Consider the following 15,000-nt stretch of genomic DNA (forward strand, 5'->3'; position numbering starts at 1 on the left):
AGAATCAATTACATAGGTAACTTCACTTTCAAGGAACTCGAGGCTGCAAATCCTCAGAGCCCGGAGGAAGAACCCAATCACAACCCCAGATTTCGTTTTATTGCTGTGTGCGGAGTAATAATGGATATAATAATCTTTATTCGTCTGATCCATCGGGGTGACGAAGACCATTCGTTTTTCTGTATACAGGAAGTCGACGAATAAAGATGATTATATCCATAATTACTCCGCGCACAACAATAAAACGAAATCTGGGGTTATTACCAAAGTTTACATACGTACTTATATGGACCTTGATTGTTATTTTACCCTATTTTTCCCAAAGACTATTTAAACGCAGTCCTCGACAAAATATTATTTACTATTTGAGAACTTGTGAGTGGAAACACAAAACGTATGTACACCTACGAAAGTTTAGCTTCATCCTAAAACGTATTTGGTTGGTCAAAAACGTTTTGAAAGCCGATAAAATCCAACGTTACCAAATTTATCAACGTTGGGGGTGTGTGAAGTAAGTTGAGTCACATGTAACGTTTGTGGGAACGAGGGCTGATTAAAATGCATATAAAGTTTCTGATACCATCGTCATGAAGTCACAGTCATGACAAACGGGACAACATTCCTCCAGGAAAGCCCTGTCATGACCAACAAGGCCTTGTCATGACCTGGAAGCGAGACTTAGAAAAATAAACTTAAGCCCACAAACTCCTAAACAGTTCATGTACATCACAACATTATTTGTAAGCTAAGTCATTCATAAGATACTAACCACGTGTAATGAAGAGAAGCAGAGATCCTCACAACACCAACGACAGCCACACACGTACTCTCCACGCGTCTGGATCCTGTCGTATGAGCTTCTACTTCCTTGTGATAAGAGGCGGATTGCTAGATTTCTCTCTGTAGATATGTTTGGATTTGTGTATTGTGGATAGACATGTGTGTGTATATATATGGATATATGTTCATGTTTTCAGTACATGTTTTCAGTAAATTTCATTGTCCATTTTTAACTCTAGGCTTTAAAATTTCAAGCTAAGGTGCTTCCTTTATTAATGATTTGGTGTAATCCATTCTAGAATGTTTAGTCTTTTCAAGTATTGTAAGAGCATTTGATTTGTTTTGTGTGAATAGGAAATTAAATAGTTTTCTTAATTCGTAAAGCCAGGGGCTAGACATTGCGTTATACATATTAACACGTGAATTACGCTTGGAAGACTTTCATTGTACAATTCACAATGTGAATTTCTCTCTTCCTCCATCGAATCAGACTGAAATAAATCCAAAACCATTTAGTCTTTGTATTAAGCTATATATTGTAAATGTACGTGTAGCTTTTTGCATAAACACACATAGAAGCATAGACCAATACTTAAATTTCACGTGAGAATTACTTTGACTCACTACAAGAATCAGAATCTACGCACTATTCTATTACACACCAGAAAAGGAAGAAAAACTAGTGCAAAGTTTAAAATTTTTATCATTTGTCACACAACAATAGCCCGGAGTTCTGGAACGGAAGTCAGAACGCAACGCTCCGAACACAACATCAGCCGGAAGGCAATGTGTCAAACAGCTGAGCGAAAGAGAGAGAGAGAGAGAGGGAGATAGAGAGACCCAGAAAACCGCCCAACTCTCACCTCACGAGAGGAAAAGGAAACCGGTTTGTGCGTGAATTACGTCGCCTCGAGCCGGGAGATGAGAGGTGAAGAGAGGAAGAGAACTTGAGAGGTTTTTGAGGTAATATGGGCGTTGGAATTGTGTTTCGTCTGTGAGTGAGAGACTGGTTTGGAAAAGTTGTGTTTTTTTGGTGTTTAAGTGTTTATGTTTGAGGATATGACATGTTTTTTTTTAGGGGGGAAGGCTAATAGAAGGTGCTAGGGAGTTTAAACATTTTAGTATAACTTTGGTTTAAGCATATGGAGAAATAATGCACCATATGGGTAAAAGAAAAATGTGTTTTTTAGCATCAGTTTAGCAATGCTTCAGAAATAAAAATGGGAAATTTATGGTAATTCTAGAGGTGGAATGTTCGCTTTTTCCTGTATTTTTCCCCCTATCCCCTACGATCTTGGGGGACGCGTGGGGAATCGGGGGTTTTAGGGCGGTGGACCATACATAGGTCTCCCACGCAAGCTTTGATTGTAAAATTGTAAAGAAAACCCATTTATCGCAAAGATGAGCCAAAATTTCCCACAAAAATAACCTTTTTGGGGGATATTTCACGGTTACCTTGAAAGTAAGAGAAAGTGCAAAAATGAAAAACACACAAGCCAAGAATCGCATTTAAAATAATGAAGTGTAAAAATTAAAAGCCCGAACCAAGAATCGCATTTAAAATAATAAAGAAAGTGATTTTTAGCTTCACACAACCATTCAACCTTGCATAATTTCTTGTTTCAATTAGTTACACTGCAGCAAGTGTGATCTATTGTTTACCATCATAGAGGATGTAAATGAAAGTATTCGTAATTGATTACAAGTGACCTCACCCCTCTGAGACTGATGTCGTGGTCAGAACTCCTCGTCTTGCATGTCCAGAACCTCCAAGGCCTTTGCTGCCCAGAATGCAACCAGATCGAACATAAACATTCACTATTTTATCAGATGTGGAATGGTATGAATGAGAACGAATATCTTCACAATTCAAGAGATGTATTTTATGAGTTTCGATTTTATCTTCGTCAGAAATATGTATTTATGGTGAAGATATAATCGAAACGGGAAAAATTCATCTCTTGTATTGTGAAGATATTCGTTCTCATTCATACCTTTCCACATCAGTCAACATGAAACAGTTCATTCACTATTTTATCATACTGCTGTCTTTTTTCACAAGATGCTTAGATTTGTAACTCCTTTGATGCATTAATAACCTGCAACTGACAAACATGAAAATGTCCTTTGATAACATTAATAAAGAACAATAAAATGACTTATCAGTTTCTTACAGATATTATTGTGACATCATCCTGTCCTGCTTGCCCAGCTGGGAAGGAGGGGGAGATGAACAAGATGGACAACTTGTTTGGGCTGAGAAATTAGAGGTTGAGGTTGTGAACTTTTGAAACCTCTTGTCCAACTTGTCTGGACGAGCAAGACTTAGAGAAGTCCCTATTATTCCAGCTTCTCTTGGGAATCCATATGAACCTAAAGCCTTCCAAACCCTGGGGTTTTGTCATCAGACCACCACCTAATTTCTGTATATCCCTGTCAGGGGCTGTACCCCTTCATCCACACCCAGTGACTGTGTACACACTCAGTCCAGCATCTGTTTCTATCTTTTTTCTTAATTTCTGATCGTATTCTTTGCCCAGATTACTTTATGTATCAGTGTTATTAGATTTTCCTTATTTTAGTGCAATCAACATGTAAATGTATATCAAAGTATTGAGTGTTCCACAACTTTCTTATTATTAACCCCCCCTCTCCATCCCATCCCCATTGTTGCTGTGGGGGGACGTAGGAGTTGGAGATTGGGACACTATGCTGGGAATCGCCTAAATCCTTGACTCAGCTAATTTTACAGAGCCGTCTCCCCTCCCCTCCCTTTCTGTTTTTTTCTTGTCTCCTACCCCTTCTACTATCCACTTCCTATGATGTGAGAGCAATGTTGAAAGAATGAAAGACTGACTTTGTGCGAGTCATGAACGTCCTGGTGGAGAAATGGTATTCCTCGTCTTTGAGTAAATTTGTATATCAAATGACTTTTTTATTCCAAATTTGTGCATGAAATGGCAAATATGATAATTTTCTTAGATTTCAATGATTTATTAATTCCATATACTGTCCATTGTGAAAGTCCTGTTGTCAGACACTAAAACTATACTTCCGAGCCTCTGCTCTGTGCTCTCACAGATGTCAGTAAACCTCCAATATGTATATTCTGGCAAGATAGATATTTGGATTGGTACCTTATTTGACATTAATTGCCAAGGAGGTTTACAATTGACTACATGTATTTCAAAACTGCATGATGTTTTGTTTAAAAAAAGTACTGTAAGGTTGACTACAAATGTAGAAGATGGGGCTGAGATAAAGCAGAGCAAGAGTACTGTGGAAAATTATCAGTTTGAACCAGAAAATTCAGATGATCAAAAAATGGATATACAATAGATATGAATGAGAGAAAATATTAAAAAAGAGAGAGAGAGAGAGAAAGACAGAGAGAAAGAGAAAGAGAGAGAGAGAATAAATGATTGAATAAGTAAAATCGAGAGGCATAACCATGAAAAAGCAGTTGCAACCAGATATTATTGACCCAGTGGTGCTGGGAAGGAGTTGGAGCACACTGGCTGCTCCTGGGGTTAATTTCAGGCTCACTTGCACAAGTAGATAATCTGAATTTCAGGAACAGTGTTTTGGCATTGATTATGGACATGCCAATTTTTTGTCTTTCAGCAAAAGTATAGAAAGATAAGATTTAGATAGATTTTGTTGTTGCACATATAGGTGCCATCCTGCACCCATTTATGAAAAGGTGGCATCCATCTTCACTGAATTAAAAGAATACCTCAGATGATGAAAGCTAACTGATTTAGTATTATTTGTTAGATCTTTATTTGTTACGGTTTAGAAATTAAGAAGATATTCCCAGACCATCGAGAATGAGTCAACTTAATTTAGATTACAAAATTTGTTTGCAAGAATTTATTGAATAAATCTTATAAACATGTATGTAACTTGAAAGATGAAGCCTTTAGAAAAGTATTTGTTAATAATATATTTATTTCAGGAAAAAGACAGCTAGAGAAAAATGGACGTCCTAATTCTTCTTGTGTACCTGGTGGCACTTTTAATGGCTGCATTTATTGCTGTAAGTACAAAATCATGACAGACTATTAATTTTACATGTATATATTGTTTTGATACAAGGCTCATGCTTCATCTGATGAAATATTGTGTACATGTTGTGGATACACGCCAGTATTTTCCATAGAAATCTCCCCAATGCATTTAACTTTCAGGTCTGTGTTATAGTCTATATCAACAGTGAAATGTATCCTACCATAAAAGTCTATGAGAGTGAAAAACAGTATGAAGATCCAGGAATTGGAGAGAAATTTGATTTCCCATCAATAAAAGACCCACCAACTAGGTCCTTATCTGTAGTTGTGCCAGCATACAATGAGGAAGCTAGATGTAAGTATATGTAGACTACTATATATTTGCCTAAAATTTGGCTGGTACAAGTTGGATCTGCTGAAAAGAAATATTTTTTGTGTTGTTGAACTGATTTTGAAAAGTACTAAACATTTGTCATTATTGAATCTTTTTTACCTGCTTACAGTACCAGTTATGATGGATGAATGTATGGAGTACTTAGAAAAAAGAGCAAAGACTGACAGCAGTTTTACCTATGAAGTGATCATTGTAGACGATGGAAGTAAAGATAAGACCTCACAGGTTGGGTTGGGGTATGGGAAGAAGTATGGCACAGACAAAGTAAGGGTATTGACCTTGGCCAAGAACAGAGGCAAGGGTGGAGCTGTGAGGATGGTGAGATATTCTTTTTTACACAGCATGTCATATCAAGATGGAATTATCATAGAATGTATAGTAAACCTGTTAAGAAAAAAGAAGAAAAGAAAGAAAAAATCTTAGCATGTTTGATAATAATCCAGTGAATAAATATTTCATCCCAGGGTGTGTTTAGATCTCGGGGAGAAATGCTTCTTTTTGCTGATGCTGATGGCGCAACCACATTCTCCGACTTGGATAAAGTGGAAGCTAGTCTGAAGAATATTTGTGCCGGTAAGCAAAAGGTTTTGTTGATCAGTACTTTACTGTCACATTAATATACAGGTTCAAATTTTATTATGCTCTGTGTTTGCTTAGTTATTTAGCATTTCCCTTAGATTTAAGTGGGAGGGAGGCAGTGTTTAACAGTCCAGCACTTTTGTATAGCCAATAGTTCTGTTGGCTGGCACAACCTAAGGTTTCTATGAACTTTTCTTTATGTAAGAGTACATGTAGTAATTGTTGCATTAATTGCTTGGCTTATATTCTCATTCCTATTTTGCTGAAGTAAGATTTTTGATTACCAGATGAGAAGACACTAAGTGAGGCTATTGCTGTATCATGTGGATCAAGAGCTCATTTAGAAGAGGAGTCTGTTGCTACGAGAACATTCTTCAGAACGCTTTTGATGTACGGCTTCCACTTCTTGGTGTGGCTGTTTGCAGTGCGTGGAGTTCGAGACACACAATGTGGCTTTAAACTTTTGACACGCCGATCTGCCCGTATTTTATTCAACAGTTTACATGTTGAGAGATGGTAGGTGAATTTACTTTATGACTTACAAATGGTGACCAGTGTATTTTTACATGATTGATAATTTCACTGGATGGTCAATTGTCAATTAAGCTTTTTTATTAACACCATTAAAGAGGGGAAAACTATCAAAGCAAGAATCAGTATTTTAAAATGACCAAACAAAGTTGCCTTTAGAAATATCTTGCAAATAAAAGCTACTTTTTCCATGAAACAAGGCAGGTTTGTTATCAGGTGGCTAATTTGAAGTAATTAATTTTTTCGTTTACAAGTTTCAAATATGTATCATGACTTTATAATGATCTTGTTACAGGGCATTTGATGTTGAGATGCTGTACTTGGCACAAGTTTTAGGGATTCCCATAGCGGAAGTTGCTGTAGAATGGCAGGAAATCGAAGGTGTGTCTCTAAATGTGAACACGAGTCTTTCCAACACTGACATTTTGTTAAAGTGGATATTTTGTTTGTTTGTTTGTTTGTTTGAAGAAATATTAAATAAATCAGGAACTTAAAAAATTACTCTCAATGTTTTTGTTTTTTTCAGGCACTAAGATGACCCCAGTGCTTAGTTGGATCGAGATGGGACTAGATCTGGTCATCATTTGGCTCCGTTACACACTAGGAGCTTGGAGAATAAGGGGTGATATGGCCAAGTGCCATCACACTTCTAGTTAAGGTGTATTAGTAGAGATAAATATTGTGTTGAGGAAAGCAGTCTTAAGAATTGGTATTTTTGTATATCTTGTTTCTCGGCATTTATATATTTTTTATTGGAAGTACCTTTGTCCACTGTACATGTTGTATGAGTGTTTATTGACAAATGCCTCAAAATGCATTGCTTTAAATAAAGGTATTACAATATGAGGAATATAAGTTAAAGGAGAATATCTGAATGAAAATTCTGGATTTTGTATTTGAATATAAATATTTGATAAAAGATTTATATACTTTCAAGCAATATGTTAACTGAGAAGGCTTTGAATAAATATCTTGCCCTCTCCGACTAGGATTCAAACCTGGGTCTTTGCACGAAGGTAACTGCACATGCTCATACCAACTGAGCTACACAACCCACATGAGAAGACTTTATAAATATACAAAAGATAAATTTAGGGATTGATAAATTCTGATTTTGCTGCTATATAGTTGCTGTAGGTTTTGAATGGGTATTGCTGTCTGTACAAATTACCATACCATATAGATAAAATGGAATGTAAACTTCCAAGGAAACCATTCGATTTGCAATTTTAAAGGACCGATTACCCAGGGATGGGAAGAAATTTATTAATCTTTAATTTTGTATTGTTCATAGTTAAGCATTTGGTCCTGCAATGTAAATTGTACCTCACTATGTTACAGGATCACACTGATCATGTTAAAAAAAACAACAGTAATGATGCATCACATTAGTAAAATTTTATAGCTTTATATTTCCACGGCTTTTACGTATCACAGAGAAAGCACAATGTTGTGTTCAAGTTGAACAGTTGTCCAGATTACAGTTTGTGTTTTTCTATGTATGCTTTGTTTATATTTGATTCTTTTAAACTGTATCATTTACAGTGGCCTGACATTCCCGGACAAAAGTAGGTTTCATAAAGAATATAGCATTCAATTAAATTTCATGCATTACTTAAAGATCATGAAAATAATCATGTGGAAGCAAATGTTTTACATTAAAATTATAGATTTCAGTTTATTTGTTTACAGCTGGGATTCTGTTTTCTTTAATGAAAACATTTTGTTATGAATATATTGCAGTTCAGTAGTCATTTATGCACTTGTTATTATTTTGAATAATAAATGCTGAATGTAGAAACCTCTGATTTGATTGAAAATTTAAAATTGTAATTTTATTTTTCCCTCTTCACCTGGTGAGATTTTCAGTGATGAAATTTGTATTTATATCACCCCCCTCCCCCCCATCCCTTGCCTGTTGTTGTCGTGGGTGGGCTTAGGAGATGGGGACTGAGACCCATTGCAGAGATCTCCCCTACCTTGGGCCTCAGGCCTAACTTTGCATGGTCTTTTCTCCCACCTGCTCTTTCATTTCCGTCCTGAATGGCCTGAGGGAATCATGGACATGGTATCCCCGTTTTAGTTGTCTAGCCCTTACCCCTCAAGGGGACCCTGAGGGGTGGACTGTTTATTTCCCCAACAAAGTTAAAGCTTCCAAAAGCCAGTAATGAAGATGTAATTCTGTTTTTAGGGGCAATGAGGCTTGCCCTTCTTCAAATAGCCTCACCAATTCAAACTCCCAGCACCCCAACCCCAGGCTTTCCTTTGACCATGACACTGAACACTGCAACTACTACCCAGTCCTCAATGCCTACCAGTACAGTATCCACTCAAGTCGAGACTCAATCTCTAGAAGACATTCCTACTCCCAACTTCCTCAACTTCATCACCCCTACCCCCACAACCTTCTTTATCAATCACCCCATCCTCACCTTACAGCCTTATTCTCCATCTTTCTGCAATACTACCCCCCTCAACAATACTCCCTCTTCCGCACGTCCCTGTCCTTCAACCACCCCTAACTCTACAAATATCTTTAATACTTTATTTAGCCCAATTTTCTGTGATCCCCCACCCTGATTGTTCCTGTCTCATTACAGTTACATATGAAACTGAAGCTATAGCCTTCTCAAATCTAACTGATCTCTCTGGTGACCCCATTCTTGCAGAACCTCATCCAACTCTTAATACTTGTAGCATGCTGCCCTATGGATGTCGACTGGTCAGATTGTGGAGAATAGTTACTTGGCTGCCTTAAAGATCATTATGTAATATCAGTACAGTGCTACTCCATTCCTCCTAGAAATCATCGAAAGTACCCCACCAACACTGCTAAAATTACTTTCCAAAGACATGAACTTCCTTTTCATATCTACAGTCCTTCCCCTCCAGATTCTCCAACATGGACCGGCGCTTTCACTCAAAATAACTAACATCTAGCTCTCCTACATTGGAATATTCACGGTTTCCGTTCTCACAGATCAGACCTACGTCATATCCTTGCTTCGTATAACAACCTGTTCTCCTTCCTCAGATGCATAAATATCCTTCACTTGATCTAATTCCCTTACCTAAACCACCATAACCCTTTCCCTCATCAACCCCCTTACCCATCTTCAACTTCCTTGTTCGACCATACCAACCTCCTCCCCGTCAATGTCAAAACTGTTGGCACTTTGGACATCCTGCCAAACACTGCCATTCCACAGCCCGATGCCCCCAATGTGCCCAACCCAGTCATAACAGATCAAACTGCTCTGCTCAAACACGCACATGTGCTAACTGTGGCAGCTCCCATAATGTATTTTATAGAGGCTGCCTCACCTACAAGTTTGAGTCTGAGGTAGCAACTCTCAGATACAAACTTGGTCTCACTCTACATGAAGCCAGACAGGTAGCATACCGACAAGGTTTCTCTCATACTCCATACTCTAGTAATGTTGCTAACTCTGCCCTCCCGCTCCATCCCAAGATGTTCCTACACCCTCTCCTATACCTACCTACTTTCCCATTTCCACTTCTACCTCTTACCTTCCTCAGTCAAATTCTTTTGCCAGTCTAAATCCAGACACTCCAATCTCAACTACAGCCCCAACACCATCCCCTCCCCGCAGTACACACAGCAGACAGTCTAAACGTTCCACCCCTTCTTCTCCTACCACTCACTCACCTATCTTTGCCTTTACTCCTCAGACACCAGTCTCCTCTTCCTCTCCTCATAAGAAAACCTTTCTCTCACAAAACTCTGCAACCAACTGCACTGCAGAAACTATGGAAGATATTCAAAACTTTATGCTTGACACAATATTCCACAACTCATGCTCCCTCCACACTCTAAGAGACTGCTAATATCCATCATCCTACTACTCATATTCCCCTTACACCACTTTCTCCTACTCCCTCCCAACACAACCCATCCCCCTCAATTCCAACTACTACCGATATCCATCATCCTACTACTCATATTCCCCCTACACCACTTTCTCCTACTCCCTCCCAACACAACCCATCCCCCTCAGCTCCAACACCTACATTACCCCTCTATCCCTTCTACTCCCTCCTGGATACACATGAATCCCTGTCACAATTATGCCCTTCCCCAGATCCACCACCACCTGATACCCCTCCTGATACTACACCAACCCCCCCCCCTCTAATTCCTTATCTCACACCCTAGCTCCTTCCCCTTCAAATTCCCCAACACATACTATATACATTATCACTTATAAATCAACTAAGATATAGCTCTCCTACATTGGAGTATTTGCGGTTTCCATTCTCACAGACCAGACATTCATCATATCTTTTCTTCTTATAATCCATCCTTTATCTACTTTCTGCTTTGACAACCTGTTCTCCTTCCTCAGACGCATACATATCCTTTACTTGATCTAATTCCCTTACCTAAACCACCCTAACCCATTCATTCATTAGCTCCTTTACCCTTCTTTAATATTATTCTAGGTAGTTGACGCATAGCAACTATCACCCGTCACCATCCTTTACTATACTTTTCCATAGTGCTATATGACGTTAGATGTCTAGCACATTTATTTTGCTTTTAACCATTAACCATTTATATCACTTTTTTCATGGTTGACAAAGTTCAAGAATAGTAGTTTTCCTCCTTACAATAGAAGTGGTGGCACTGTAATACAGAAAATAGATTTAAATCCTCTAACAGTGTAACGAAGGTTTTATTAAAAACGACTAGATTCATAAAGCCATTTCATAGTCACATGCTACAAGGTAAACATTTTATTTTAAAAATCAGGTGAAGTACACACACACACACATTACAAAAATGATAATTTTACCATGGTCATGTAGAGTTGCCACAAATATGTATTACCTCAGGATTTGCTGGGGTAACATATAATATTATATTAATTTATTTATTTCATTTATATATCTGAGAAGTCTGATTTGCTTAAGGAAATTTGGAGAATTTCCAGCTTAAGTTTGCTGGTGGTGTTTGTAGAATATCTTTTAGATTTTCTTACTTATCCTCTCCCTCTCTCTGGGTTTCAAAGTAAAGCAAACAATGGACATTGGAAGAGATGGTATTTAGTAACTGATGCATGTTCTATTACAAGAAATAGTAAACTGTTTCTGCCTCTTGACTGGAACTTGGTAAATGTATGTACAGAACAGTGACACAAATGCCTTGGTGGAGGGTAAATACTTTTATGCAAAAGAATTCCAGTGACAGGAAATAAGAGTCACTAACCAAGTATCAGCAGTGATATAATCAAATGCTTTTTATGGCATTTCAGCTGTAATTCACCACTAAATGAAGGATAAACTCAAAACTCTATAGACGTTATCTTCAGTTGTAATATTGGAAATGCTACATTTAACTTGACTGCTTTGGTTGTTGCTTCGGTAAAAATTGCATAGTGATAATGGGAACTTGAATTGCAGGACATTTCTGCATTAGCACCCAGAATAAAAATAGGAAATATTATGGTATATACATCTTGTGACATGGTAAATCTAGTTGTATTGTTCTTTGCATATGGTAGTAGTTCCACTTCTTTTGTTTTGAGGTCAGGACAATTTGGTTCCGAGTTTTCATCTTGTCTGAAAACTCCAAAAGCCAAGGAAGAAAATTTTATCAGAGTTGTCATTTTACTAATTTATGATTAAAATACTGAAGGATAATGCAAACTCAGTTAAGAGCTATTGGAATATATTATGCCTCTAACAGAAGAGGAATGACATGCTCATATTGCCATTCACCTGGAATCAAAATACAGGTGTATATGTCTTTAACATGAATGCCCTTTATGAACAGAAATTAAACTAACAAATACAAAAGCAGTAGGGATTACTGGTGTTTCATATAAGCAATAATAACTATTCAGTCCTCTTAAATGATATGGTTATCAAATTCTCATATTTTCCTGGAATGTTTGTTTTTGTCCTAAAAATGAAACTGAAAAAGGGCACTTAAGTGTGACATCTGACTTGTTGCTAGTGATTTGAATATACACTTGATTTAAGGCTACAATAACAACCAACCTTATCTGATAATTTGGAGTCACATATCACAAATCCATTTACCTACCTAATTTACAAACACTAAGTTGTGACCAAATAATCTGTAAAGGGACAACAATGTTTACAAAAGACAGTCAAATGTTGAAACAAAATGCAACTGAGTCCAAAGTAAATATATGAAACCACTGCATATGTGTGAGTAGATTAACTGAGAACAAGCTGTCAGCCTTAGAGCATCTGAACGCCTTCAATGTCACCCAATCCTGACAGAGCATTCCTACTAGGATCATCGCTTGCATTTGTAAAATTTTCTTTCTTCTCACTCTTGCCCGAGTCACTCTTTTCCTCTGAATTACCCCATTCCCCAAGATCACCTGCCATCACATCCTTGTATCTGTTGTACTCCGCTTCCTCTTTCTGGAAAGAGAAGACTGTGAGAATGTTCTCTCTTTCTGGAAAAGAAATACTATACAAAGAATGTACATCAGGGGAAAAAAAATAGTCTGTTTTTAACGTAAAATGAAGTGTAAATATTTTACTAACAAAACAAATCATCCTACAGTCTAAACTTAACAAAATACATAATGAACTAAATGTATGAATATCATAATAGAAACAAGTCTACCGTAATCATGAAACATAAAAAATAAATGAAATACATATAACATAATCATGAAACATCATACTCATAACTGAAACCAGCATCCTGTAATAATTAAACATTAATATATCATCACATCTTATCTAATTAATGTTATACTATCACTGCAATTTCACCAACAGAAAATTAATAAATGAATCAAAATAAATACTACTTACAGCTTTGTCCATTCTTGCAAACTTTTCGAACATGCCTCCGTACAGTTTCTTCTCCTTCAGTTTGTCGGCCTTAATCTTCGCTGCACACAGCTGTAACTGATGCTTTGCTGCTTTGTTGCTTTCGTCTAACTTAAGACACGCCTGAAAGTCAAGTTGCCCTTGCTCCGCATCACCCATGTTTAAATACGCCTGTAAATGATAGTTTAGTTGTTAGAACAGTTACGATCCTTTTACATCTTGCTTCGGGGTTACTATTACACCTGCATTTATTCTGAACCTTAAATTCTTTTTTAATCTATTTACTCACCTGCCCTCTTCTAAAATAACCTTTGACACTGGTACTGTCCAGCTCTAGCGCCTTGGTGGCATGTTCTCTTGCATGAGAGTTGTCATTCAGCTTCAGGTAGGCCATTGCAAGATTAAGATGTCCGGCAAGGAGAACCGAGTGACTCTCAGCTTTCTTTTCATCGTCCAAGCCTGTCATTGAAAATTAAAAACGAAGTGTCTCAATCTTTTTAATTATATATATGATGAAGTGGTGGACAAACCCTTAAAAATATATATGAAATAAATAGATTAAAACGAATTCATAAAAAAAAGAACAAAATAAGTATAAGGATCACAATAATATAACAAAAGTGATAATAATGATTTTGATCATTACAATAGTAATAATTATTATCAAAATAATAACAATAATGATAATAAGTTTACTGCACAGAATATGGATAAAAGTTGTATTTTTTCTACTTTCTTGAAAAAAATATAAGCCTAGCAAGGATGAGCGAACTAACCTGAATCATACTGTAGGAGATCAATGATCTTCTTGTACTGTTTTACTGCTAGCCGATATTTATTCTGCTTGAAGAATGTTGTTCCTCGTTCCTTGCACACCTTCGCCTGCTCAATTTTCTCCTCTTGGTCCATTTCCCAAGATTCTTTTGCCTTTTCAAAACTGCGCAACTCGACCTCATACTCTAAAGATGCCCCAGGCGGTACATTCAGATCTGGGTTGCCAGCTGACCCAAAGGCATACTGAAAGCCAATTTCAATTTTGATCCTAAACAGTTTAATTCAAGGGCTAAATATGAAGGTCATATTCAAAAAAAGATATTCTTTACATATGATGTTATAAGGATATTACAAACCAAATCAAAGTTCTGAGTATCAGGAATACTAGTATAGAATTTTTAGCGGTTACTTCTGAATATATACATAACATACAGGTAACTTACCTTTGGTGCCAATTTGATTGTAGACTTTTCACCCTTTTTAAATCTTTCTAAAGCCCTTTCAAGGCCCTCTGGAATGTTGTGTTCTGTTCCTTCACCCAATGGGAACTGTACCTCTCTGTCATCAAACGAAGTGCCATTCACCTTGCCAACCACATGTACTGAAAGGAGAAAATGTTTTCCAATATATTTTGCAAATGTCATCATCATGGAACTTTCTCTCTGGATATATATGCAAATTAACAAAAAGGAGAACAAAATTGAATAGCGAGAGAAAGAGAGAAAGCAAGAGAGAGAGAGAGAGGATGGGGTAAAGAAAGAAAAATGAAAGTTATGAAAGAGAGAGAGAAAGAGAAGTCAAAAAGATGATTGAAATAAAAGAGAAAGAGTATAATTACCATCGACAATTGCCCCATCATTTGGCGTTTGATAACCCTCTCCTTCAGCCATAATTCTTCGAATTATACCTCCATCCTTCTTTGAACTGAGGTCTTCACCACGCCATTCAAATAACTCAACCTGCAGAAACAATTAGAAAAGGAATAGCATTTCACTTTATATATTTTTTCACACAAACCAACACAAGCACCACCCCTAGAGAAACAATACTAAAGTTGCCGATTCTGTAAATAATAATAAGTGGGCCTTCGTA

At 37.1% G+C, this 15,000-nt stretch overlaps 3 protein-coding genes across 12 annotated transcripts in view; 1 reads left to right on the top strand and 2 right to left on the bottom strand.

Moving 5' to 3' along the window:
* LOC113817896 (uncharacterized) overlaps positions 1-908 on the bottom strand; it is a 16,626-nt gene extending 15,718 nt beyond the window's left edge. The window contains exon 1 of one of the 3 annotated variants that reach the window (XM_070137327.1): positions 770-908. The gene's annotated coding sequence lies outside the window, so the exon portion shown is untranslated. The remainder of the gene's footprint in view (positions 1-769) is intronic. The other 2 variants (XM_070137330.1, XM_070137328.1) reach the window with 2 other exon arrangements.
* wol (Dolichyl-phosphate beta-glucosyltransferase wollknaeuel) overlaps positions 1-8,121 on the top strand; it is an 8,850-nt gene extending 729 nt beyond the window's left edge. For 2 of the 3 annotated variants that reach the window (XM_070137337.1, XM_070137338.1), the window contains exons 2-8: positions 4,739-4,819; positions 4,971-5,145; positions 5,294-5,502; positions 5,649-5,757; positions 6,051-6,279; positions 6,590-6,675; positions 6,821-8,121. In XM_070137337.1, coding sequence (XP_069993438.1) covers positions 4,760-4,819; positions 4,971-5,145; positions 5,294-5,502; positions 5,649-5,757; positions 6,051-6,279; positions 6,590-6,675; positions 6,821-6,951 — 999 coding nt within the window. In that variant the 5' untranslated portion in view covers positions 4,739-4,759 and the 3' untranslated portion in view covers positions 6,952-8,121. Of the gene's footprint in view, positions 1-1,504; positions 1,744-4,738; positions 4,820-4,970; positions 5,146-5,293; positions 5,503-5,648; positions 5,758-6,050; positions 6,280-6,589; positions 6,676-6,820 lie in introns of those variants that run through there. The other variant, XM_027370010.2, reaches the window with a different exon arrangement.
* A 3,848-nt stretch (positions 8,122-11,969) lies between these two features.
* The window catches only part of LOC113817898 (peptidyl-prolyl cis-trans isomerase FKBP4), a 12,199-nt gene continuing 9,168 nt past the window's right edge, over positions 11,970-15,000 (bottom strand). For 5 of the 6 annotated variants that reach the window (XM_027370011.2, XM_070137334.1, XM_027370013.2 and 2 more), the window contains 6 exons: positions 14,747-14,867; positions 14,352-14,509; positions 13,911-14,151; positions 13,424-13,593; positions 13,117-13,305; positions 11,970-12,714 (listed from right to left, as the gene is read on the bottom strand). In XM_027370011.2, the coding sequence (XP_027225812.1) occupies positions 12,526-12,714; positions 13,117-13,305; positions 13,424-13,593; positions 13,911-14,151; positions 14,352-14,509; positions 14,747-14,867 (1,068 nt within the window). In that variant the 3' untranslated portion in view covers positions 11,970-12,525. Of the gene's footprint in view, positions 12,750-13,116; positions 13,306-13,423; positions 13,594-13,910; positions 14,152-14,351; positions 14,510-14,746; positions 14,868-15,000 lie in introns of all 6 variants that reach the window. The other variant, XM_027370015.2, reaches the window with a different exon arrangement.

This window comes from Penaeus vannamei, chromosome 23, assembly GCF_042767895.1.
Source record: "Penaeus vannamei isolate JL-2024 chromosome 23, ASM4276789v1, whole genome shotgun sequence".
Lineage (NCBI taxonomy): Eukaryota > Metazoa > Arthropoda > Malacostraca > Decapoda > Penaeidae > Penaeus > Penaeus vannamei.